The sequence below is a fragment of the Ctenocephalides felis genome, unplaced genomic scaffold, assembly GCF_003426905.1.
Source record: "Ctenocephalides felis isolate EL2017-DRISC unplaced genomic scaffold, ASM342690v1 CF-g0.4_SCAFFOLD_00845, whole genome shotgun sequence".
Taxonomy (NCBI): Eukaryota; Metazoa; Arthropoda; class Insecta; order Siphonaptera; family Pulicidae; genus Ctenocephalides; species Ctenocephalides felis.
The window spans coordinates 19002198-19028761 of record NW_020536999.1 but is presented as its reverse complement, the minus strand read 5'-3'; the positions used below and the strand labels follow the sequence as shown (position 1 = coordinate 19028761).

General features: G+C 26.8%; 2 protein-coding genes across 2 annotated transcripts; one reads left to right on the top strand and one right to left on the bottom strand.

The window, feature by feature from the left end:
• The first annotated feature begins 3127 nt into the window (after window positions 1-3127).
• LOC113379910 (serine/threonine-protein kinase NLK-like) lies at window positions 3128-16131 on the top strand. Its single transcript, XM_026619564.1, is given in 10 exon segments — window positions 3128-3204; window positions 3776-3911; window positions 6767-6822; window positions 7222-7328; window positions 8286-8371; window positions 8971-9180; window positions 9262-9450; window positions 9583-9784; window positions 10040-10133; window positions 15923-16131. Coding segments are annotated over 10 exon segments (1212 nt in total). The 3' UTR covers window positions 15978-16131.
• A 7280-nt stretch (window positions 16132-23411) lies between these two features.
• On the bottom strand, window positions 23412-25401 carry LOC113379894. Its single transcript, XM_026619563.1, has 5 exons — window positions 25121-25401; window positions 24787-25041; window positions 23970-23998; window positions 23737-23864; window positions 23412-23676 (listed from the first exon to the last, which is right to left on the bottom strand). Exons 1-5 carry the CDS (start codon window positions 25399-25401, stop codon window positions 23518-23520), a joined length of 852 nt encoding a protein of 283 aa, XP_026475348.1. The 3' UTR covers window positions 23412-23517.
• Between the last annotated feature and the right edge of the window lie 1163 nt (window positions 25402-26564).

The window sequence follows — 26564 nt, the reverse complement described above, 5'->3', positions numbered from 1 at the left end:
CTATGTTTTCCTTTAAAATTGCTGAAGCTTTAAAATTGATTTTCCTGGAAATTTGAACTCATTTAATTGTCCCAACTTTCATACCCAGTCTAGTTAAGTTTTTCATCTCATTTCTCCAGATTTTTCATTCGATTCCGCGAACTTCATAAACCGCAAGCAATTTTGTGGCGTACTTTTATATTCATATAGTAATTTAATTAAAATTTATCGCGTTTAAGAAGGTCAGTGCGGCCAAGCTCCTAAAAGAAAATAATTTTTAATCATGTTTGCTTAATGATGTCGCTTAATGTACGATGAAAGAAAATGAAAAGAAAAATGAAACGTACAAGAAAAACTCTCTGCACGCCCACACGATGGTTGGGAATATTTGATTAAAAATTATATTTTATATATAGAGTTATGTTCTAAAATCTTCCAAATTTTGATCACTGTTATAGCTTACCTGTGTAGTTTTTAGTTTACCTGTCTTTTCTAGTTTCTAAATTACCTTTCGAGAATCAATTTATCAGGTCAATATTAAAAACTTGTCTTGTTAATGTATGCATTTTAATCCGTACAGTTTTTTATTAGTAATTTTACGCGCGTTTCACACGTTTATTATACATAGCGATAATTTTCTTCGTTCAAGTTTCGTTTTAATTTCAAGACTTTGTGATGAGTTCGTGCTAACTTTTCAGAATCTCTCTGTCAAAAGATTCTTTGCAAATTTAATATATTCAACCAACCACGTCATATAGAAAGGGGTTTGCTTTGCCTTTTTTGACTTTAGAAAATTAATATATATGTGTGTGTATATATATAAGTGCTGGGATTTATGAAATACTTATATCAACAAAATTTAACGCCACAGAAATACACCTGTTTCCCAGTTTTTATTCCCACCGCCATCTCAAAAGCCCCTTAAAATTTTACGTTTAATAAAAATAAATAGTAAAAATATATGCTCATGTAATTCGTATATACACACTAAGTGGAAATTTCTATAGCCCTATAAATTGTTTTATTACGTGATCAAGCACCTTTAAAATATATTTTGAGATACCATTGTATTGCGGATCTGATAATAAAGTGCTAATAACTCCATAAAAATGGGTTATATTTACTCAAACTGACGTCATTTTTACTTTCGAGTGCGGCCCTTTTCATGAAATAAAATAGAAGGTGGAATATTTTAAAACGAAAAAAATTGTTTGATTATTAATTGTTATCGCTAATTTGGAAAGCGAACCTATATATACTACAAGCTAATTTACAAAGCGAAAAGTATTTTTTCATTACTTTGTTATATGTGCGAAACCACTTGATTGGCTATATATACAATATATAATATCAAGTTAATTCTACGACGATTAATCTCGGACTTAATATAAAAAAAAACGTGCTTTTTTCGTTATTACCATTTTATCAGCATGCTAAATCTATTCTTTTATTTTCCTTGCGAATAATATAATAATTCCGCAATAAAATTGCGTAGTCTCGTAATATTGTCACATTGTCCGAGACACGTGTTTCTATAAACGATATCAACGTGCGCTAACGATCAATATTTAATCACGTTAATAATGCACAACTCATAAATATATGTCATGATATAAATAAGGACGCTGGAAATGTGCGTGCCTACGCCGTTTTACCGGAATAAGAATACTATTTTAATAAGAGAATGCAAATTATCTAGTAAACGAGGAGAAGTGACAGCTAAATATATTTAACGATAGAGAGCATAGTACATTTTCTGAAAATTAATGATTGTACAATGTCTCATTCTGATGTGTTATCTTTTACTAAGCAGACAGCATCGATCTAATTGTATAACGATCTTTAAATACACCTCGCACATACAGTGCTAATTTCATAGTATATTTACATACACTTATATTCATTGGTAACCTAAAGGCATATATACATAAAGTAATTTGTAAGTACCTAACATATTTACATTGTCTTTTTTCAGTTTTTATATATTTTTGTCAACTGTAAGGAACATATTCTACAAAACTTCAAAAAATGACGGAGTTCATACTTCATAATGGGGCGCGCCTCTTTGGGGTGGCGAAGGGAAGCCTACAGCTGTTTGCAAAATACTATTTTCGGAAAACTAAAATTAATTAAAAATTGAAGGAAAGAATATATATATATATATATATATATATTGAAATGAATTCATTTCAATATGTTTCAACGTCGAACAAAAAATCATCAAGATATATATATATATATATATATATATGAGATAAAAATTAAAAGAAAAAGAAAAATTAAATAAAATTAAAATTAATATAATTAAAAAATCGAATCAGGTAATTATTTTAAATGCATGAACTTCGAAACATTGTTTAAAACTACTTGGTAATTCTCACATAGTGAAGAAGTATCAACACTTTTGTTTATGCTATTTTTATAAAGATGTATGAAGCATGATTCTGAAAAGCGTCTCTGCGATGTATTCGACTCGTGATATGAAATTGTAGCAACATTAAAATTGAAAATATGATTGAAACTTTGGATGTGGTCCGTTATCATTGTTTGATTTTGATTTTTATTTTTGGAGTTGTTATAATGTTGTCTAAGATATTTTTTTAGATGCTGTCCAGTTTCGCCAGTTTTTATCTGTGCTTTCAAACTAGAGTCCACTGAAGATGACACAAAACTACGTGTCGAAACGCATGGAAACAATAAAAATGTTATAAGTTCATACAATTTTTTAATTGTTGTATTGCCCTGAAGACTGAATCTCACATATCTCAACATCAAAATTATTAAAATTTTAATATATATATATATATATATATATATATTATTTTTATTAAATCCAACGTGTGAACCATTATATTTGCTTAAACTGGTTGCGCAAGTTCCTATGCAAGCTGTTTTAAATAAATTGCCTTATATTGATTTTGAACGATGCTCTACAATATATCAGGCCACATGCGTCGATTTAATTGAATTTCTCGATATATTTCGCTTTTTTATAAACACAAATCAATTTGTATCGATCGTCTGCACATTATTCCCAAGTAACAAATCACGGCTGGTGTTTAGGCAGTCTGCATGAATTTGTGGGTTTTCGGGCGCTATTTTTATAGCATGGGCCGAATTAATTAAGGAACCTATAAAACAGTAGGTGATGGCGATCAATACAGAAATAGGTTCAATAGTGAAATATATGCTTTCAATGAAAGAAAAGGCAGGGAAAATATTTCTGTATATAATACAAATTGTATATGCTGGGTTGTTAACACATCGCAACTAAAGTTATGGTCTTGAAAATGTATTTTGCTCTATATATAAAGTTGTATTTACAAATTTTAAATATCACAGATTTTTTTCTAGTTTTCTAGTTGTTTCCAATCAATTTCTAATTAATAAATTATCTTTAATTATATATAAATGATAAATAAATTTACTATTAGTGAATATCTTAATAAAATACTATTAATTACCAATAGTCTATAGAACAGAAAGCTTGTGATGGCAATTACTTCTCTAATTTACTAACTGACATGCTAGATTTCTATCACTTTATCAATAATTGGAAAAGATGATAACAATCAGTTCAGGCATCTGACTAATTTATAAAAATAAGTTTAGTTTATCTTATTCGCAAAATTCACAATTTGTATAGCATTGATCGATGTATACAGTTTATCAATTGGTGAAAGGCATTATTAATACCATTATTAATACCTTTCACCAATGTTTATTATCAAATTTTATTTATATTATTCCCAAGAAATCAAAAACAATATTTTCATTTATATTTTTTTTATTACAGGGCTGTAACAGACCCCAGAGACGGAAGGCGAGTCGCCCTCAAGAAATTACCCAATGTTTTCCAATCCCTGGTGTCGTCGAAAAGGGTGTTCCGGGAACTCAAAATGCTCTGCTTCTTCAAACACGAAAAAATGTAAGTCCAAAAGTCGATTTTATTTATTTTTTTAATTTGTAATACATATATTGCATTTAGTTTTCGTAACTAATATTACATCAATAAACGTAAAGGATTAGTGCATGACGTAGATGAATTGCGTCAATGAAAAATTAAACATTTTTATCCAAATAAAATTGTATACGAATTTCGTTATTGTTTTAATGATATCAATATGTGATAATAATAGACTCTGTAATAGTACTCGAAAATTTAATCGAAAATTTTTACTTCTGACGAATGTGCAATGAAATTTTACTTGCAACTTAGTTCAGAAATCATTTAATATAAGCTTTATTTAATAAAATCACTCATAGAATAGCAATATATTATAAACTGCAAATTTTTAATGATCATATTTGTGGATTAGAATTTTTATATTTTTGCAAATTCGAGGATTTTTTTAATAAAAAAAACTGTTAAACTGATTTTTCAATTTCTACTAGATATTATCAAAATATATGATACAAAATGAAGTTTTGAGTCTTAGCTTCAACTTCTACATTTCGATTACTACTGTGTTTCAAATTTAAACGCCTTTCTATTAAATTAAGTAATACAATTATCAATCCTATTAAAACTTTTGAATTTTTTAATCCCATCCAAAGTTTACAGCAAGTATGTCAATTTCCTAGAACGCGTCTATAAAATTATCACCCAAGTATTTTCTACAGCCATGGGTTTCCTTCAGTCTTGATCTTGATCTCGTATATCACAATGTCCACACATACATCTTTCTTATGAATAAATGCTTACTAATACATAAGATTTATGTACAAACCACAATATGTACATGAATTAGGCTTGGGCCACATGGTAAAAGATATATTTAAAAATATTATTTGTATTAGTAGTAGGACTTGAGAGTAGAAAGGGAACTTGGTTCTGCCTTATGCGGTTGGTTGAGTATATCAGATCTGCTAAAATCTTTTGGCTAAGAAAATCTGAAACTGTAGTACTTTCTCAGGATATAGTTTTGGTTTTAAAATGAATTGTAATTAAGTATTCACTATCTTTTACTATATTTCCATTCAGGTTTCCTAAATAAATAAATAATAAGTAATGATTAATATTTTCGAAGTGTGAGCCCAGCCTTTTGGTTACAAGCTTGCTCACCCATACAATGGTGGTTTCAAACCAGTTCTATCCTTTTGTCGGGGTCAAAAGAATAAAAGTAGTTTATAAAGAAAAAGGAGCTAAAAAACGTAGATAAATGGAAAAGTTGTTCACGGCAAGTGAATACGAGAAACGTTTAAAGAACGCTACACTCTCACGGAATTGTTACTAACATGTAATATATATTAGAAAAATTCGAAAAGTTTTTAAATGGAGTACTAAAATATTGATAAAGCGCAAATTCGTTCTGATTTTTTATGTTTCTTATCGATGGATTCTAAAATATTGATTTATTTTTGTCCCCTTAAATACCCATGAAAAATGCAATAAAATCTATACTATCAGCACTGTGCTGATAACGTTACTGAAAGCGAAACATAAGATTTTTTTGCAATTAGAATCTTATTGACTTTTTCCATTATGGACATTATTGTCACATTTTAAGATTATTCGAGCTACGATAATTAATTAATTAATATAACTTATAATATAAAATAATAGGTACTTATATCTTGTACTACCAATAACACTTTTACTTTTTTCAATAAAATTGTATTTACTATCAGCAGTACCTTCTACCAATAAAAATGTGCATTTTGCCAATAACGCTACTTTAACCAAGTACTATGATACTCCTACCAATTAGTGGAGAGCATGGCAAGGTGCCTTAAGGCAAATTGCTGGAACTTCCCGTACCGTAATTAAAAATCTTGGTACGGACCCCAAAAAATTTACACAAACTCTGTACAAATTATTAAAATCTCTATAAAATATCTGATAATTTAATGTACATATGTCCAATAAACATTTTTGACTACCAAATGACATTTTTTTGACATGGACATATTGAGAGTCCATAATCGCTGGACCTGCCTTCCCAAAAATTTAATCAGTTAATCAGTAAAATGTTTTTTGAATTATCAAAATCGGTCGCTCCGTTCTCATAAAAACTGAGTTACCGTTTTTGGCACTTTTTGTCCCGTATCTTCGGAACGGCTAGATCTGCCTTCGCCAAAAATTAATCAGCACGTCCCCTTATCAATACGAATCGATTTTTTTTTAATTATTCAAATCGGTTGATCGGTATTCCCGAAATCGTCGACGAGAATTTGCATGTGTACTATTATAATATAGTACTATAAATAGTGCTTTTACCTCTTTCATTTTTTTTTACTAGCAATATCATTTGTGAGCACTTTCACCTTTCCAATATAGTTCTAGGATTAATATTGTTACTAATATTATTCAAACTATTATCCTTCTCAATCGTACTTATTATAGTTCTATCAAATAGAGCACTTTTCCTAAAAATAAAACATTTTTTACTATCAGAGTCACCATTGGGTCATACTCACATCAATAGTACTTCTCCATTATTAATGAAATTATAGTTCCTATAAATAGTAGGTATTATTGTATCATAGTACCAAGTATTATAAAAGATACTACACTTACTACCATAAAGAAACTATCGCCTCTATTAATAGTACTATTGTATCTCTGTACTATCAATAGTACTTTTACTAAAACTGTCGAAACTGTTTATGGTATCATTACTAACTTGTAAGTGTAGTATTATTAGTAGCAAACCGAGAAGATAAACAATATTTTTATAATAAATAAATTAGGTTAAAATTAAAAATAAATCTTCTTTAATTAGTTCAATTATTCTTACTGCTGCTAGCAAACATAATTAAATATCAATCATTTTTTTATTTCCAGGTCCTCTCCGCCCTAGATATTCTGCAACCACCTCATTTAGACTTCTTTCAAGAAATGTATCCTTTTACATAATTGAATAATTGCTAATGATAGCTTGATAGACGTTTTATTAATTAGTATCTGTCTTATGTGACACGTTTATTTGTTCTCTTAATTAATATTGAGCATTATATTGAGCGAGTTATTTACGGAATTTCAATCTGTTATGAAATTATTTTTTACACAATATCAATTTAGTTTTTGATATTAAAATCAATTTTTCACATATCAATATAGAAGTATGATGAACTCTGTCAATTTTTTTTGTCGCAAATGTCACTCGCATAAATAAATACTAGGATAAAATAAATACGAAAACATTTTTCATTTAAAAATCAATTTGTCGATTCGAGTTGAAATTTGTTTTAAAAACTATGGATTTTTGTGTAACATTTTTCTTAATGGCCCAAATACAGATATGTTATAACCGAATTATTACAGTCAGATCTTCATAAAATCATTGTCTCACCTCAACATCTCAGTGCAGATCACATTAAAGTATTTCTGTATCAAATATTGAGAGGTAAGATATATTTTTAATAAAAATATATTTTTAATAAAAATATATTTTTAATAAAAATATATTTTTAATAATTTTTTTTATGTTTGTATTTACTAGAAATGATCATATAATGGAATTTATATAATATATAAAAATTGATTAATAAATTAGAGTATTAATGCATTATTAAGATTTTCAAAAAAAATACATATTTTGGAAGCAATTTTTCCTTTTCATGATTCATCCAAGTATAGATGATACCACCCACACCTAGTTGATAATTCCATATCTCATATAAATTACTGATCTGTATAATAGTTCTAATATGTATATATTAATTAATCAGGAAATGTATTCAATATTTATAAACAGTACAAACTATTTATATGTGTCATATGTGTATCACGTCATAAAACTATTTTATCATAATTACAACAATTTCTTCGCATATTACTTTTACATGACGCCATTGCATAGTTTCAGTGATAAATATAGTATTGTTTTAAATTAATTCTATATTATTTTAACGAATTGTTGATAAAATTATGATAAATTCAAAAGATTTCAGCTGTATAAAATATGATTTACAAAATTTAACAAATATTTAATAGGTTTATTTAGACAAAAATCTTGATAGTTTGTATATTTCAAATGTATTTTATCCGGATCGTATGAAATAGAGATCGAGAAAATAAGAGTAATATAATAGAAATGAAATAGAGTGATATAATTATAATAAATTCACAAGATTTCAGCTGTATAAAATTTGCTTTGCAAAATTTAACAAATATGTGATAGATTTATTTAGACAAAAAATCCTGGTAGTGTATATTTCAAATGTATTTTATCCGGATTGTATAAAATAGAGATCGAGAAAATGAGAGTAATAAAATAGAAATGAAATAGAGTTATTAAAATATAAATAAAATATATAATTGTATAAAATAGAAATTGAATTTTAATTTTTATATTTTCTAGGCCTGAAATACCTGCATTCTGCAAGAATACTCCACAGAGACATTAAACCTGGAAATCTCTTAGTTAATAGCAATTGTGTGTTAAAGGTAAGGTTGTTTTTAACTATAAAAATATATATTTGGAATATGTAGTAATTTTTATTAAAATAAGACTAGACTTGAAGTGACTAGACTAGATCTTACGACAATGCATTAATTTTAGATGCATTAAAAATATTGCTAGAATTAAAAAACAGAAATTTATAAATTTTAAAAAACTTCATTGTAGTAAGTTTCAGCTTGGAATATTAGGAAATTTAATTTTAATTCCATCGTTGCAAAATTCAGTCCCTGTTATGTTTTAATCATACGAGGTTCTTTTGTTCAACGTCACGTGTCTTAATCATGATCGAACGTTTGATAAATAATAACTTTTGGATTGTTTTCAAACAATGTATTCCTATTTTTGAATTAGTCGGATTTATAATCAGTGTTATGTCTGTCTTATTTATAAGCTTGTCGCAACGAAACAATAGAGTCTATTCATTCGCTTTTTATCGAACCATGTTTTGGATTAGCTTTGGATAATTCCACATTTATTGGTGAAACTGTGAATTGAATCACTTAAAAATATAATAAATCAAAATATGTTCTTCAATGCTCTTTCAGTAATATATTGATGAATCTAAGTATTTTTTCTTTTCCAGATCTGTGATTTTGGATTAGCTCGTGTCGAAGAACCCGATCAGAACAAACATATGACTCAAGAAGTGGTGACGCAGTACTATAGAGCTCCGGAAATTCTTATGGGTGCCCGACATTATTCGGCAGCCGTTGACGTTTGGAGCGTGGGTTGCATTTTTGGAGAACTTCTTGGAAGAAGGATATTGTTCCAGGCGCAAAGTCCAGTCCAACAGGTAATAATATTCAATGATTGATCTGTTCACCAGGTAGTTGATAATATGGTATGCTAATTGATGGTTTTGTCCTGCTTCCAGTTGGAGTTGATTACAGAGCTGCTCGGCACACCATCGCTGGACGATATGCGGTATGCTTGCGAGGGGGCTCGTTCGCATATGCTTCGCAGGGCTCATAAACCACCTTCATTGACTGCTTTGTACACCTTGTCCAGTCAAGCCACGCACGAAGTTGTTCACTTATTATGTCAAATGCTTGTTTTCGACCCAGTAAGTAATAAAGTGGTAGTAACAAAACCGCTATGGTTTACAACTATGTATTAGTTTTATTGGCCATCAGATGCTAATTTTTTTAACTTCAGGAAATGTATTTTCAATTAATATTTCATTTTCTTCTTCCAGGACAAGCGTATATCAGTAAACGATGCATTGGCACATCCATACCTGGACGGTGGACGTTTGCGGTACCACTCCTGCATGTGCAAATGCTGTTACACAACCTCGGCAGCCTTAAGGCAATATACCACAGATTTCGAACCATCAGCCACACAACCTTTTGACGACCTCTGGGAGAAGAAATTGACAGCCACACAGCAAGTTAAAGGTATATATTGAAGTTAACTTATTCAGCTGTTTATTTAATGTTCTCAGTAACTTACATTTTTTGATAATTGTGGAAGAATATTTATAAAGATACATTAAACGAGACATTAATTAGTTGAAGTATCATAACTGTAATGTTTTCATGTTATCTTCTACTGTTATCATGACGAATAATGCATGGTTTAAATGATAATGAGAATTTTTTGTTTCCAAGAAATGTATTATTCATTACATTTTGATTTAATTATTATAACAGAGGAAATGCACAAATTCATCGCAGAGCAACTACAAACATCAAGAGTTCCTCTTTGCATTAACCCGCAGAGCTCAGCTTTTAAGAGTTTTGCTAGGTAAGAATTTATTATCATTTATTACACAGAAAGTAATCACATTGATAATTTCTTTTAATGGCATGATATTTGACAATCTCTATTCTAACATTTGTAGTATCCAAAAAGATCGTTGTATACATTATATACCTGAATATATACATGCACAAATGATCACACTGAATTTATCGATATGTGTATACATACAAACAATTAATTAATAGTGTGTATATATACACAAATCAATTTGTTTCAATATTTGCTTTTTATAATGTATTAAGTAATTCTGTATCTATATGAAAAACTTCGAATAATAATCAGTGATGCCGAGAGGAGATGAAGCTTCAGAGATGCCAACAATGCTACCAACATTTGAATTCGACAACCTGACATCCCCCAACGACAAAAGAATTAATGTCAAGTCCCGTTATCCAGAAAAGGTGTGTGCCGTTTTCAGAAAAGAAATTTTCAACAAAAAATTCAAACACACATATATAAAACCATATATATTCATTTATAGTTAAAAATACATTTGTTTTTAGTTTCCAATATGCCTCTGTAAATACCAGTGTTTACTCGCCATTGTGTTCATAGTCCATATAGTTTAAGAACTACTTAATGTTTTGGAGTCAGAATTTGGGAGATGTTGAACATGAATTTTGCATTTTCATATTAGACTCGTACTGAAGAATCTAATCTAACAAGGACAACACCAAGCTTGTTCGTTAGAAACATTGATGAGATTCATTTTTAAAAATTGTTTTTTTTTTAATTATGTACTCTAAACTATTTACTCTTTGATGCAATACCGACTGATATTTCATTACTTAATACTTTTCAAAAATTTGTATGTTATAGATTTGCCAGCATATAAAATTTAGAAGAATATAGCGTTTGTCGATAACCAGCCTCTGATGATGTTGTCCTTGCAAAGATTAGGACATGGCATTAGTTATAAGATCTAATAACAAATGCCATGATTAAAATTTCGTTAAATACAATGGAAATGAATGTTGAACATGACTCAAATTTGATCTCCAAAATATTTTCTAGTTCTGATACTAATAGTTAATAGGTGACACCTTTTTAATAATATCAAATATTTAATCCATGTCGATTCCTACTGTTTGCTTTTTTGCTTTTAGTTAACAGCCGCAGCAGTTTTGTATATATCGCATCTTGAACATACCGACTCTAGAACCAAATCGGCAAATCAAAATGCTTTTTGAAGTTGTGATTTAGTTCCTATCCGTCCACTATTGTAAATATTATCCTTGATTCTCCCAATAAACAACCCCTGTTGAGGTAGCTGCCATTAAAAATTGTGAAATAGGCTAATTTGAATATTTGTGAAAACGTCTTGTCAGACAGACTGTATATATGCATGTATATATTTATGTATATATATTTTGTAATTTAGGAAGTCTTTGTAGTTTTTTAAGACACATAATATGAAGTGATAGGTTGATTTAGTTATCTTAAAAATTAGTATTAAAAGCACCTTTGCGTAAAAGTACTTTTAATGAACATTTTAAGTTCATTTTTGGCATGTTATTGATTATGACCAGCACTACTATTAATTTTGTTTTCAATATTATAATTGTACATTGGATTTTGGTTTTAAAAATTAAATTGCGCTATTGGTTTTTATCACTTAACTTAGTCCACTAGAAAGCATGTATGTATAAATATTTTTATTAATAATTAAAACAAAATTGAATAGTATTCAATCAATACGCTGTCTATAGGCTAGGTGATGTGTGATATCAACCATTAATTACTGTGCAATTATAATTACGATATGAATACATGTTTTACATTATATATTATGATAATTGCTTTTAAAAAATTTAATGTTAATTATGGTGACGTTGCAAATATGGTTGTCTTAATAACCCCTTGCTATTGCAAATAATACTAACCCTTAATCAACTTTCAGTGTTGTAACCAATTGCGCTAATTATATCAATGTTGTGGCTAATAAATTTGATCATTATTGTAAATAATACAAAATCATAGTGACGGTTTTCATATGTGTGCAATCTAACGTAATTCATTCTTAGATACAAATTAATTTTATTTAATCAAATTCGAATCATTTGTTCTGATCGAGAGAGTGAGACTGATTAATTTGAAAATTGTAGGAACCTTTGAAAATTCGTGAATCATTCAGATTAGTCCGTTTATGATTCTGATTAATTTAAAAGATTAATGAAATATTAATGTCATCGATGGCAAATTATTGGCCATACAAGACAACATTGCTTTATACTTGCAAGGAGAACCTTCTTTTGCTTGTATCTGATTCTAGTGAAACTCGGCATGATGAATAGATTCAGAACTCAAATGACCTCCGTAAAATATTAGAGGCCTATGAAAATCAGTTTAATCATAAACATTAAATAAAATTTAGAAATGTACGCTATACTTACTTATAGTTTTTTTTACACCTGTTTTTTGTCATGTTTAGAATTTTCAACTATTTTTTATAATTAAACCGATTTTTATAGGTTTAAATATTTGATGAATGTCATTTTGAGTACCATATTTATCATCAAGCCAAGTTTTATCAAAATTCTAGATAGCATCAGATAGGTTCTCCTTGTTAGAATATCTCGATTAAGTGACTCCGAATGTCTATACTAATACTTAAATTTTTTATGAGTTTTTCTAAAATTTAAAATTCGTCATAAATGCAATGAAGACATATCAGAAATAGAGCTTATCCGTGAATTCATAGAGATCATCCGTACTTAATCCTTTCCTTCTGGAGTTCTCCTATCAGGAGCGTTGACTATGAGCGTATGATTTGAGTCTTTTATAATAGAAACATTTTTTTAAGTAAGAAACTTAGATACCTGGTCGATTACAACACTGAAAGTTGGTAACTTTTCGTTCGTTTTCATCAAAATTTTTGTGTGTACATATAAAACAAGGTTGTGGTCTTTGCAGAAATCGCTCGCACCGCGTCTATACTAAAGTTAAAGTTAATTTCGTCCCATTCAAAGCAAAGACGGTGCTCCGTGTGCTTTGGTTTCCGATTGTGTTTTTGTACGCTGCTTGATTCACCTTTGACTTTGACTTTGACTATTGCCGGGGACCGCGCCATCTTAGTTTTTAATTTTTATGGCAGGTCAGTTTATTATTTTTTTGTTTTGTTCTTCTTCTTCTTTTCTTCATTTCTTGTTTTCTTCATTTATCTTCAATTTACCTGCGGATAGTGTTTATACAGCACCTTCATTAAAAATATGGATAAGAAGGGATACTGTTTTGTACGAATGGTCTATTTTGGAGTCCTGGTTATTTTATAGAGACAGTCACTAGCAGACATTATAAGAATTATTTCACAAATGTAATATATTTGACTAAGATCAATTTTACATTCTACAACAAAACTTACACTTCTCTAATTATAATAAAATTTAGGATAAAAAAATGGGTAAACAAATAGATAACCAGAATAGGATGAAATCATAGTGTGAATAAAATCATCATATATAATCATTGAAGATTATATATTTAAGTTCCAAAATTTTGTTTATATAGTATAATACATTTTTGCTGATAATACTTACAAACTACAAATATTATAAAACGGATAGTTTGTCAATAACGATATTTCGCAACTTTAAAATCTGGTTTCTATCGTGGTTTGATAAGAATCCTTTTATTAACATTGCATTTCATTTTACTTTTATATAGCTTCAGGACTAATAATTACTTCAATCAGTTTCGTGCTCATAATTTTTTGTCCATGTTTCAATTTTTGTCGATTTTACAAGTATGTTTAATTTAATTTAACAATCTTTTCATTACCATTCTAACAATAGTTTTAAACAGTTTCTGGGCTTATCATATTTCTTTAAGATTAAGTGTTGAATTTATGAATTTATATATAATATTTAAGTTTTTAGCTGATTTTTTTTAAATATACGGTATACTTACATTGTATAGTTTGTAAATTTGTAATCATAATGTTTTATTAATTTTTTTTTATTAACATTCTGTTCAATTTTGATTCCATCTTGCGCCAGGACTAATAGTCATTTCATTCGTACCCATCATATACATACCCTCATAGCCATGGGCATGGGAGTTAAATAAATAAATAAATAAATATTATTTATTTATTATTTAATAATATCATTTTATATAATTGTATATTCATAATATGCTGTATAAACACATTCCGATATTTTTTTGGTGGCGGTTTTAGCTTTTTCTATCTTACATTTAGAGCTATGCACAATCAACTCATGTTTTATATGTCGCATAATAATACAACATATAGAATTTTTAAAGATGGATTGCACAAGGGATATATTTCACTTATTTAACATACTTACAATAAATGTTGTGTTGAATTTGTTTATATCGTGTAACTGTTACCTATAGAAGTCTTATGATGGAATCGGAAATAGTTGTCACAAAGTATCTGCTTATAAAATTTTAAAAGATATTTTGTTGATTATTTCTTTTCCATAAAATGTAACTACATAGTTCAGTAACAGCTTTTGCGCTTTAAAAACTTTTTAAATGTTTAACTTTAAATTTGAGTATATGTGCAGTTGAGAAAATTGAGTAATTTACGAAACATAATAAGTATTGTATTGACGTACAATCCATTTTTTACCAAAGTTCTTTTAACATGTTAAAATATTAAATATATATATATATATATATATATATATATATATAAATTTGACGATGCTACATATTTTACAAATAAAGCTGCCAATTTGTCGAATTAAAAAAATATTAACAAATCATTTGGTAGTTCTAAAATTTTACAAAATATTACACAAAAGGGTAGAAACAATTGTTACCAGGAAGAAGGTTAAAAGAATTATAAAATTAATTTTATAAAATGAAAATAGAATTATTTTAATGGTAATTAAAATGTTATAAAATGTTTCAATGTTATTTTGTTCTTCCTGGTGTTTGTATATTTTTATTAAAAATATATTTCAGTCATTTTTCTTATTGATTATGTAATATTTTTTAATTACTTGAAAACTGCTAAATGATGACACATATTAATAATAATAAAAAAATTGTAGCTAGACGTTTCGACATATAATTTAATGCCATTCTCAGTGGAACTGAAATTTGAATAAATAAAGGAAAAGAATATGACTAAATATAATACGTATAAGTACATCTTCAAATAGATATTATGAAACTAATAATATAAAGTAAGACTGATATGTGGTAAATATAATACTGAGGAAAACTTATTTTTAACAAAATTTCATGTGTAACAGACACAATTTTTGAATGAAATTTTGGATACTAATTATTAAATATAGGTTTTTCTCAATATGATATATATATATAGTCCTGTATAAGAGCAAGTTTCTCTTAATATTATATATACCTTTTCTATACATTATTTTTATTTCATTTCTTTCCCCATATAAATATTAGTTCCACTGAGGATAACACAAAATTATAAGTCGAAACGTATGACAATAATTTTTAAAATTTTTGGTTCATGCAGCTACCCTGAAATTTTTTTATACACACACACATACATATATATCATAAAATATTTCAAAATTTATTCCTCTATAAATTTAAGAATCTATTTAAATTTTTATTAAAATTATTTAATAAAAACAAAATGAAGAAGTGTAATTTACTATTACCTGCTACGGTGAAGCATTGCAGTATGCTATTTCCAGATACTTTTTACACCGAATTATCCATAAATCTTCGGTGTAGTAAATTCTGGAACTGGCAATCGAGCATGCCATTTCGTAGCCCCCTTATCTTCCAGCAAGATTTATATTCTTCATTTACCCTTTCAGCTCAACAGTGGCGCATCCCTCCGAGCAACCACCTTCGAACCATCAATGGGACTGACACAGAAACCCGCTGAAGAATAATGTGATTTTGTTCATTAAATAATACCAAGACCTGTTTTATTCTTCGGTAAGCGAAATTGATGGATTCGATGTCTAAATATTGTGATCAATACTCATATTTCAATTATCATATGAGTATCCATCACATTTTGGATTGGTGTATTGGAATTGGAGTATCCAGTCGTTCTAAAGCTGAAGAATAATGTGATTTGTGTCATTAAATAATACCAAGACCTGTTTTATTCTTCGGTAAGCGAAATTGATGGATTCGATGTCTAAATATTGTGATCAATACTCATATTTCAATTATCATATAAGTATCCATCACATTTTGGATTGGTGTATTGGAATTGGAGTATCCAGTGTTGGGCATTCGTTAGATCTAAATTATTCTAAAGTGAAGTTTAAATGACTGATAGTTACATATATGTAGTGTGCGACAATGTAGCTTCTTTTCGGAAATCGATGTGCGATATTAAATGATGTCTGGTTAAATGTATACCCTTCATAACAAAAATGGCTGTACTAGCAAAACTTATATGTTTTACTCTTTGGCATACGATTTTTTGAAAATTGAACACTACTGCAAATATTTAGTTTAATTATAAGCCAAACAATTTAATGTTAAGTGTGCGTGGTATGATTTCAATTTAAACTGCCTTTATGGAATTAAGTTTTGAGATAAATCTTAGGGCAAACGGAGAATCGCAAAGTAGTAATAATACCAATGTTTTGCATTTTCAAATCTAAATATTATTGTGGAAAGTATAATGGCAATGTTATTTTGATCTAGAGTTTTGTGAATGGCACCTTGCAATTAGAGAATTGCAATTTTTTCACATACTCAAGATCAATATATCTATGCTTTTTATGTGCATGTTACTGAACACAATTATTTTATTTTTAAACAATCAGCACTATCACAATTTTGAATCCAATTCATTTTAACATCAATTACAATCGATAATTACATTCGTTTATCTTGAACAAGTTATTTTTGTTAAACACGAGAAATTTCTGGTCTAATTTAGATCACTATATTCGTATGTAATTGTATTTTATAATCAACTATAAATTGATGTTGACATATTTGAGTAAATTTTTGAATATAATTTTTACCCTAATGAAGGTGTGATGAAAAGACTGATGACTTAAATAATAGTGTGTCAAAAATGATCGGATAAGCTATTATAAGACTTCATGAATATTTAAATGAGGTATTTAACGACTTAAGAAGCGAGTCAAGCAAAAAGGCAGTAAACCATTTTATCAACATTAACCAATCTTACCTCATATTAAATAAAATTATAATAACGCATATAGTTTATATATTAAATATCGTAGAGGATTTGTAATAGCATGATTGTGCCACATTTGCGTTTTATTCTGATCGATTAGTGTTGTGTAAATTCAATTTTCAACTAATTATTGTTATTTCGACAGCAACATTTTTTGATTCACTGCCGTGTAATCCTCAGTGTCAAATTTGTAGTATTTAATATAAATCGATGTGACTTCTTAACATTTTTAGTGTTACGTACATATTTAAAGTAATGATTAAATATTTTGACGGGGCTTGACACAAAAATTTGCTTATAGATCTATATTTGGAAAATAATAAATATTTGGTTTTATTGTATAACACAAATTGCACATGTGTGCATATATCTTATATTATTGCATAAATCATAACAAATAATTATGGAAAATATATAACTCCCTTGAATAGTTGTATAGTATAAAATATAGTTTGATAATTCATTTAGCTTAAGATATCATTTTCTACCAGGACGGTGGGAAATTATTACATTATATATATATATATATATATATATATATATATACAATTGAGTGTGTACATATATTATATTAACTGGTGTATCTTTGTAGATATTTATATTTTTTACTATGATACATTGATACACATTACTAATTAAAATTTTCGAAATTATTTTGTACGTAGTAGTTTTATATGATTAGCTTAATATGTTCTGCAATTTACCTTTAGTTTTATTAACATATATATATATATATATATATATATATATATAATTGAATGTATGTAAATGTCGAAAAGCTGGTGTGTGTAATGCATTTTAATTTCCATAGTGGTCAGTAAATTTGAAAATAATAGGAACTGAGAAATAATGTTTTATCACCATAAACTCATAAACTCGTAAAAAAACAATAAAATAGTAAATATATTTGTATTATTTGTATGTATCAAATGATGACAAAATTGGATATAATCTGGTTTTCATCAGGATGATAGAATACTTGCGTTTAATTTATTTTTTTAAAGAAAATATATATTATTTGTACTAGTGCATTATTAATTTTAGCTATTAATTATAAGTCATTCATAAAAATAATTATTCTTTATTATCATCCTTCTGAATACCAGGTTTAAAAAAAACATAAAAAATAATAAGTGTCTAATTATAAATGTCACATTGAATATATAAAGTTGTTCATTTTATTGCAAAGCTATTGTGATTTTTTTATGGCCTATATGGTAGATGTCCATTAAATGTAACATTAGCATATGTTAATAAGATAGAGACTGATTTTAAAATGTCTATGAGCTAAATTAATAAAATCATTTTTAATAATATCAGTTACAACATTGCAAGTAGCTTATGGACAATTTTTGGTCAAGATATATTAAATATAATGTCTGAATTAGTTTTATGTGTAATATAATAAATATATTCAGCATGTACCAGAAAAGCGTTTAAAAATATACTATTAAATCTTCTGAGTCTAGAAGACAACAATGTCACGAACAAATATTTTTTAATAACTTTTGCATCATTATGTTTTATCTTTACATTATTTATTGGAAGTCATTGATTAACATTAGTTACAAATGTTTAACATTTAGATTGCAATTTACGAGACTCCACTAGAGCCTTCAAAATGGTGAATTTATTTTTTTTAAAAAGGCTCAGAGGAAAAAGATAGTTATTACTAAATATTTATTTATGTGACATTGCTTTACTGTCTTACTATAATCTTCAAATGCTTTCTTTAAAATTTAACATTATTAAGATCTCAAAAATAGGTCATTTATTTAACAATGTTTAGTAAATCTATTATATATGTATATAGATAAAAAAATATCTCCAGAATAGACCAATGTAGCTGATATATATCTTACCCCGAAACGATAAAATATTTTCTATATAATCGCACAAAATTATATCTTATGCAAATATCCATTATGTAGTGATTCTATGTAAAGTATTGTTGCTAAAAATTATTGTTCTTAAATATTTATCAGAATATTTCAAATTAAAAGTGTTAATGTGATGTTTAACAAAAAAATCTTTGCTTGTTAAGACCTTGTCACATATATTGGATGATTACGGGCATTATCATAGTTTAAATGTTGAATTTTGATACAGAATTTTTAAAACAACGTAAGTTCTTTGATTTTCACTATGAAAATGCTGTATTTGCACTTTTATTTCTCAAATATATATTATTACACGGTGACAGGCTTGAATAAATTTAATAAATTTAATAGAAGTAATGAAATTTTAAGTGTATATAAGAGAAACAGAATACGGGCTTCAAAAATAATACAATATATATAGTAAAATTAAAAATAATGTTGATAATTATCAGGTTTTGGATTTAAATTAATTTTAACCTCGAACGATTTTCAATTATCTTGCTAAAAGTAAATATATAGTATGCCTTTTTACAATAACCGAATAGTAAATAATTTAACGTTTCACATATTATACAATAATCAATTGTTAAAAGCCAATTCGTCTTAATGTCAAGTTTCTAATACATCAATCAGTATCAATAATATTTATAATTAGATTGATAAACTTATACAATAGATTCAACTACAGAACATAAACATGTCGCTTTCATCGTTGTGTGTTGTAATGAAGATATTTAATTTGAAGATTATCTAGATGAAATTAATTAATCACTTATCACTATAGCCTATAAATTAAACCAGCAATAGTGTATGCAACAGTAATTGCGGAAAATTCAATTTAAAATCATCATATTATATTGATTTCTCATTATAAAGTTATATCAAACCAACTCCTAAGTGCAAGACAATAATAATTTTGTCTTCACAGTAATAATGTCTCGATAGTTTGCTTTGGTAATTGATTGATATAACTTTAGTTTTTGTGTTCATACTTTACATATGTAAATGTTTATAAATTTAGCTTTATTTCAATTACTTTGAGGTGCATATACTAATTAATATACCTATGTGAGAAACACAATACATTTAAATATAATAATTAATGTGTCTTATATATAAACAAATGTATGTTTAGAGTTGTTGAAAACCCTAAGTTACATTAAAAATTTGTAGCCAACTTTGAATATAAGATGTAGATATATATATATATATATATATATATATATATATATCTACTTATAGATTTGTATTAGATTTTGGTAATTCTGAATGTTAATATGGTAATTGTATGGAAGCACATTAATTTTCTCCTAATTGTAAAATGAATGAAGTTTCACAAAAATATAGTATCTAGTTGTGTATATATTAAAGAATATCTATTGAAAAAAAGTAACGTGTTATGTGAAAAGATTGTATATTAGTATGATTCTATAAGTTCTGGATAACCAATTGTAAACGATAATTGATTTAATTTAAATTCAAGATAAACATCAATCAAATTTATTTCAGTATCTAATGCTGCAACAGTAAATAAATTATAAAATCATTTATAATTGCTTTTTATACCTCGAACACAGAAGATGCTTGATTTGGTTTAATGTTTTAATTATCCAGAACTGTAGGTCGTAAGAGCCAACACCTAGTATATCTTAGACACAAATTATGTATGACTATACAACCCGTACATTCATTAAGCCTTAACCAATTGTATTTGATAATTATTATGATAAATAGCGATTTAGTACAACAGTAGGAAAAAATATATTACTGTGATTTCATATAGAAGGATTGTCTAGCGTTAACTAAAAATGTACCACACACGTCCACGATTTCCTTTACTTCCGACGTACATATATTTGTCAGATGTGGATATATGTAATGTTTAATATTTTAATAGAATATTTGGCTAGAGTATATTTAGTGTATTTGAAATGAACCAAAAGACTTTTTAGGTTTTCGCTTTTAAGAATATTATTTATACTATTTTTGTAGGGACATTGTATATATATGTATATGGTAAAGCAGCCTGCAATTTCATTAGATTTTAACAATTGTATATATCTATTATTTTATCAAATTGGGTTTTCAACTTTAATAAAATTCTTTTTAGTAATGATTTTATGTAGACAATTTGGGCCAGTATAATTAGGTTCAAGGATGGTTTTAATACCCAAAATGGATTTTATTCAAATCAAATTATATTCTCGGCTGGAGCAGTAACGTTTTTTGACATTGTAATAAATATTTTTGATAAATTTATTGCCTAGAAGGATGTAGAAATATTTTTTAATATGACAAACATCACTTTTATGTTTCAAATATTAAAATTAATATTACTGATATTTTTAAATGGCAAATTGATAAATTTATCTGGGAAATTTATTGCAATGTTTTAAATTTTATTGTTTCTTTGAGAGCTTTTCCCTAATTTTATAATAATATTGTTTGTATTGGTATTGTGTTCATTAAAGTTTTTGATTTTTCTTACACTCAATAATTTGTTTTTCTATACAAATAACACAATACCAAAGTATAACAATATTTTAGTCACTACATAGTTTTATTAATTTTCGAGATTATTTCTCAATTTATTTAGAACTATTGCAGAGCTAGAATCATCTTCGTGTGACATTAAATGTGTAATCTATATCTTAAGCCCTTTTTTATATGTACAGATTATATTATTAAGTCTTTCTATATACACTTATATAGTCATTTTTTGTAGATTCGCTCATAATAAACCCATTGTGCACTTGGATTTTTGTTTTGATATTTATTTCCAGAAGTTTTTTTTTCAGGAGAAAATGTAAATTTGTTTTTCACAAAATTTTAATTTAAATATCAATAAAACTCTTTTAATTTAATTTATTTTATCTTAATCTGAAGGGTGGTGGCTGAAAAAAGGTATGTATTCATGCAATAGTAATTCATATAATAAAATAAATATCTATATATTATATATATAATATATATATATATATATATATATATATATCTGTGTGTATGTATTTTGATTTGAGTGGAAAACCATGAATACATATATATCCATGCATTGATAGACAGTTGATTAATAAATTAATGCGTCTTACTATATGCATCTAGTCGTAACAAGTCGCCATTGAAATCCTCGAATTTTTCTATCGTCCGAAAACGAAAATTTGCTAACTTTTTGCCTTTCGGAGAGCCGATTTCTACCAGGGGAACAGACACGATCTTGCTACCGCCAAGGGACCGTGAATATATCACGGCGTCATGTATCAGGCGAACAGAAGCTTTTTGCGTGGAACAAAAATTCGAACAACACATAACAAGTACAGGGGAGGTTTGTAAAATTCAAGAGGATTGTTTTGAATATTTAAATAAATTAAATACATGATTATTACTTGAGAAATTGTTGTGGAATGAACTATAGTATATAAATTGATATTTTTTCATTACTATACTACTGAAGTAATTAAGGAAATCAAATTAATAGTTTACTAATGAATGCTACCTGTTAGAAAGTTATTTATTTATTTCAATAAAAAACAAAACATAAATAGTTTTTTATTATTATTTGAAACAGTTTAGATTAATATGATAATTAAATATTTATTTATTAATTAAAACAATTTTGGTAAAGAGTATATTTTTATTTTATTCATAATATAACATTCTCATAAAATGAGAAACAAACACAAAAATTCAGTTTAATACATTTTTATTAATTAAATTTTTATATATATTATATATGAATATTTAATTTTTATATATATATATATATATATATATATATATATATGTTTTATTATTAATATTTCAAATTCAGAAGGCGGCCCTGATCGATTTTCAAAGATTGTATTGTCCGATATATATGGCGCTTGTATAGTATTTATTGTTATGGTGTTCTGTAAGCATTTTATAAATTTGCAGTGAGTTAATATTGTGAATTAAGGTTATAATAAAGTACCTAAGTAATTAAAAAATAATAATAATATGTAATGAAAATGTTAAAAATATTAATAATTATGTGTAACAAATACAGGAAATTAAAATTATGTAAGTACTACAATTTGATCACTACAATTTGCAAATTCAATACATTTTTTAATAGTAATTTATATTGGTGTTTTGAATGAAAGTTTATTAATAATCTATTAAAAATATATGTATTGCTATTGTACTATACTTTTAATATAATTTATATTAGGATAATCCAAAATAAAATTATTTTTATAGTAATAAATAACTTAAAATACATAACATCTTTGGCTGTAGTTTCTTATTTGAATAATTAAAAATATAATCAACACTTATAAATAACTAATTTAAATGCATTAATTTCAAAGACGTTCAACAAATTGCCTTCCATAAATAAATGTCAGTCTTTCATTAAATTTTCTATTAAAAAATTACTTTTTATTAATGTTTTTGTACTAGTATTACTAATCTTTGGTTCAATTCTAAGGTCATCTTGTTTCTCACCGAATCCTTGGAGATCATCCTTGCTTGTTGATGTAACTCCAGACGCTTCTGAAGTCTATTAAATTAATAAAAGATTATAATTTAAATAATCTAAATAATAGTTTGTATATTATACCTGTGGATTGCATAATCCTTGATTCGATTTTTGCTTTTCTCGCTGTTTTTTGGTTTTTCGACGTCTGTAATTTCCTTTTTCAAACATATCTATTGCCGCTGGGTCCAATGTCCAATAACTGCCCTTACCTAAATAAAAATAATATAAATTAAATTCTATGAAGTCTCAATAAAAAAATAATTGTATTCAGTAGATAACATAAACTTTTTTTTATATTCTATAGTAATTTTTACAAGCGTCCTGAAAAGGACAATAAGTAAAACTGTAGGAAAAAAAGATAAAGAATAATTTAAAAATGATAAATCTTCAGACATTGTCAGAGAAAATTGATATATTCAAATAAATTCGACGTTACATTTAAATATATCAATTTTAAAAATCTTTGACAATGCCTGAAGATTTAACATTTTAAAATTATTTTTTATCTATATAAGTTCTATATAATTTCTAAAAGTTTATATAACATAAACTATATTAATTCTTCTATATTAAATATTAATTATAAACAACTTATTACAATATCAAGTTAGGTGAACTAATTTGTTTATTTTGGTATTGAATTTATTTAATTATTTAACTATTAAAATATATACTATTATTTGAATAATTAAATTTTTTAACTATTAAAATATATACTATTATTTAAATAATTAAATTATTTAACTATTAAAATATATACTATTATTTAAATAATTAAATAAATTCAATACCAAAATAAACAAATTAGTTCACCATATACTTGAATTAATATAGTTTATGTTATATAAAAATTTTAGAAATTATATAGAACTTATATGGATAAAAAAAGATAAAAAATAATTTAAAAAAACGCATTCATGCCTATCAAACAATGAACAAACATCAAAACGCATAAAAGACGTTTGAAAGATTAATAAAAATAATTTAGCTATTTCATTTACATTCTATTTTATTTTAGTAATTTTTAGTAATAAAAACTTAGTATATTTAATATATATTACACTTCAGTCCTATTAAGAAGAACTAAAGCAATTAATCTTATCCAAATTATAAATCCTGACCCTTACCTACGGTTCCACCAGTTTTATCAAAATTCGAACACCAAGCTCCTGCAACTGGATGTGCCCACTAATTCCAGCTTTTGTTAAATCATTATTAGTATCCAGATCTCCATTAGAATTAGTTAATAAGTCCTTGTCTACATTTTTTGTATCAATTTCTATATTCCTGTTCACTCTGGGTATTTTGATGAAGCAGTCGTTCAAAGACAAATTGTGCCTTATTGAATTTTGCCATCCTTGGCGGTTTGTCCGGTAATAAGGGAATCTAAAAAATAAAATATATTAATGAACTATAATAATAAATCTAAGTGTAAGTGCTAACTATTTATTGTAATAATTTTTACCTTTCCATAATAAATCTGTATATTCCATTAAGAGTTAACTTCTTTTGTGGAGAACTTGCAATAGCCATAGCTATTAATGCAATATAAGAATAAGGTGGTTTTTCATGTTTCATATGAAAATCCTCAAATCCAGCTCGAAAATTCATCCCTGGTATGTTCATATATCCAAACGGGTAGGAAAATGCCTCATTTTGGTATACATGATTGGGAAAAATACCAGTTGTTGGCAAATTGTGATTAATTGGTAAATTAGGATACAACCTTAAATATTTATTTACCATATCATCATTAATGAGCCCATTTACACTTTGTGGATGCTTTTTAGAAAAAATGGTCGAAAGGTGTTGGAAAAACAGTTTGTCCAAATTCAGGATTACTCAGAGCGTAGTAATCATGAAGTGATGTACATTTCGGTAAATTAGATCCAGGATTGATTTTACCAACATCTGTAGAATGGTTCAGAAAAGGATGTTTCGGGACATCTCCTTCAATTTTTGGTTTCACATCACATAAAATCCTAAAGTTATCAATCTTATTCATATTATATTCTTCTCTCATCTCTACGTCCAATTCACCAGGAACTCTTTGTTCCTGCCTAGTACCACATTTTAAGACTTCATTTGCAGGCAAATTTGGTGTCGGTTGTCTATGCAAATAAGAAGTTGCTTGTAAATAATTAAAATAATTTGGATCAATAATCGAAGTTCTTTTAACATCGTCCATTATTCTCAAAGCATCTAAATATTCCATATAAAATGCGTTTGGTTTCACCAGATTTTCAGTGGAAAAATTATACATAGAAGAATCGTTTGCATTTACTGATGCTGGACTTTTGTTCAAATTCTCAATTAGGTTTTTGTTAACACGTATTTTATTTGATGTATTATTACTTATAAAATGTTTGTCTAAATTTTGTGAATCTGTAGTCATCTTAATATCACTTATATTTAATGAACTATTTGGAATTTGATTTTCTGCCGACATGGTAATATCCAATTGATTTAATAGTACTTATAATAGATACATTTTCTAATTTATTTTAATAGATACAGAATTTGAAATATTTCTAATTATTGATTTAATGCTTTATATATTGAATATTTTATAAATATTTATCAATAATAATTGAAATAATTTTTCAACACTTTTTTGTTTTATATTAAACTTTAGATCATTTTTAAACAACCCACTCGATTTTATAATTTTCAGTACTACCAAAATATTAAATTCTACACACTATTTTTAAACATTCACTTCTTATACATTTTAAAACAAATTGATATAAAACTAGCAATATTTCCTAATTGTTAACTATCAAATAATAATAACTATCAACCAATATTAATTATGTATAATTATTTTTCTTAATTTGCACTAATATTTGTGCAAATATCAATAACACTCTAGATTTTATATAATCACTTCTAACTATTAAAATTGTTAT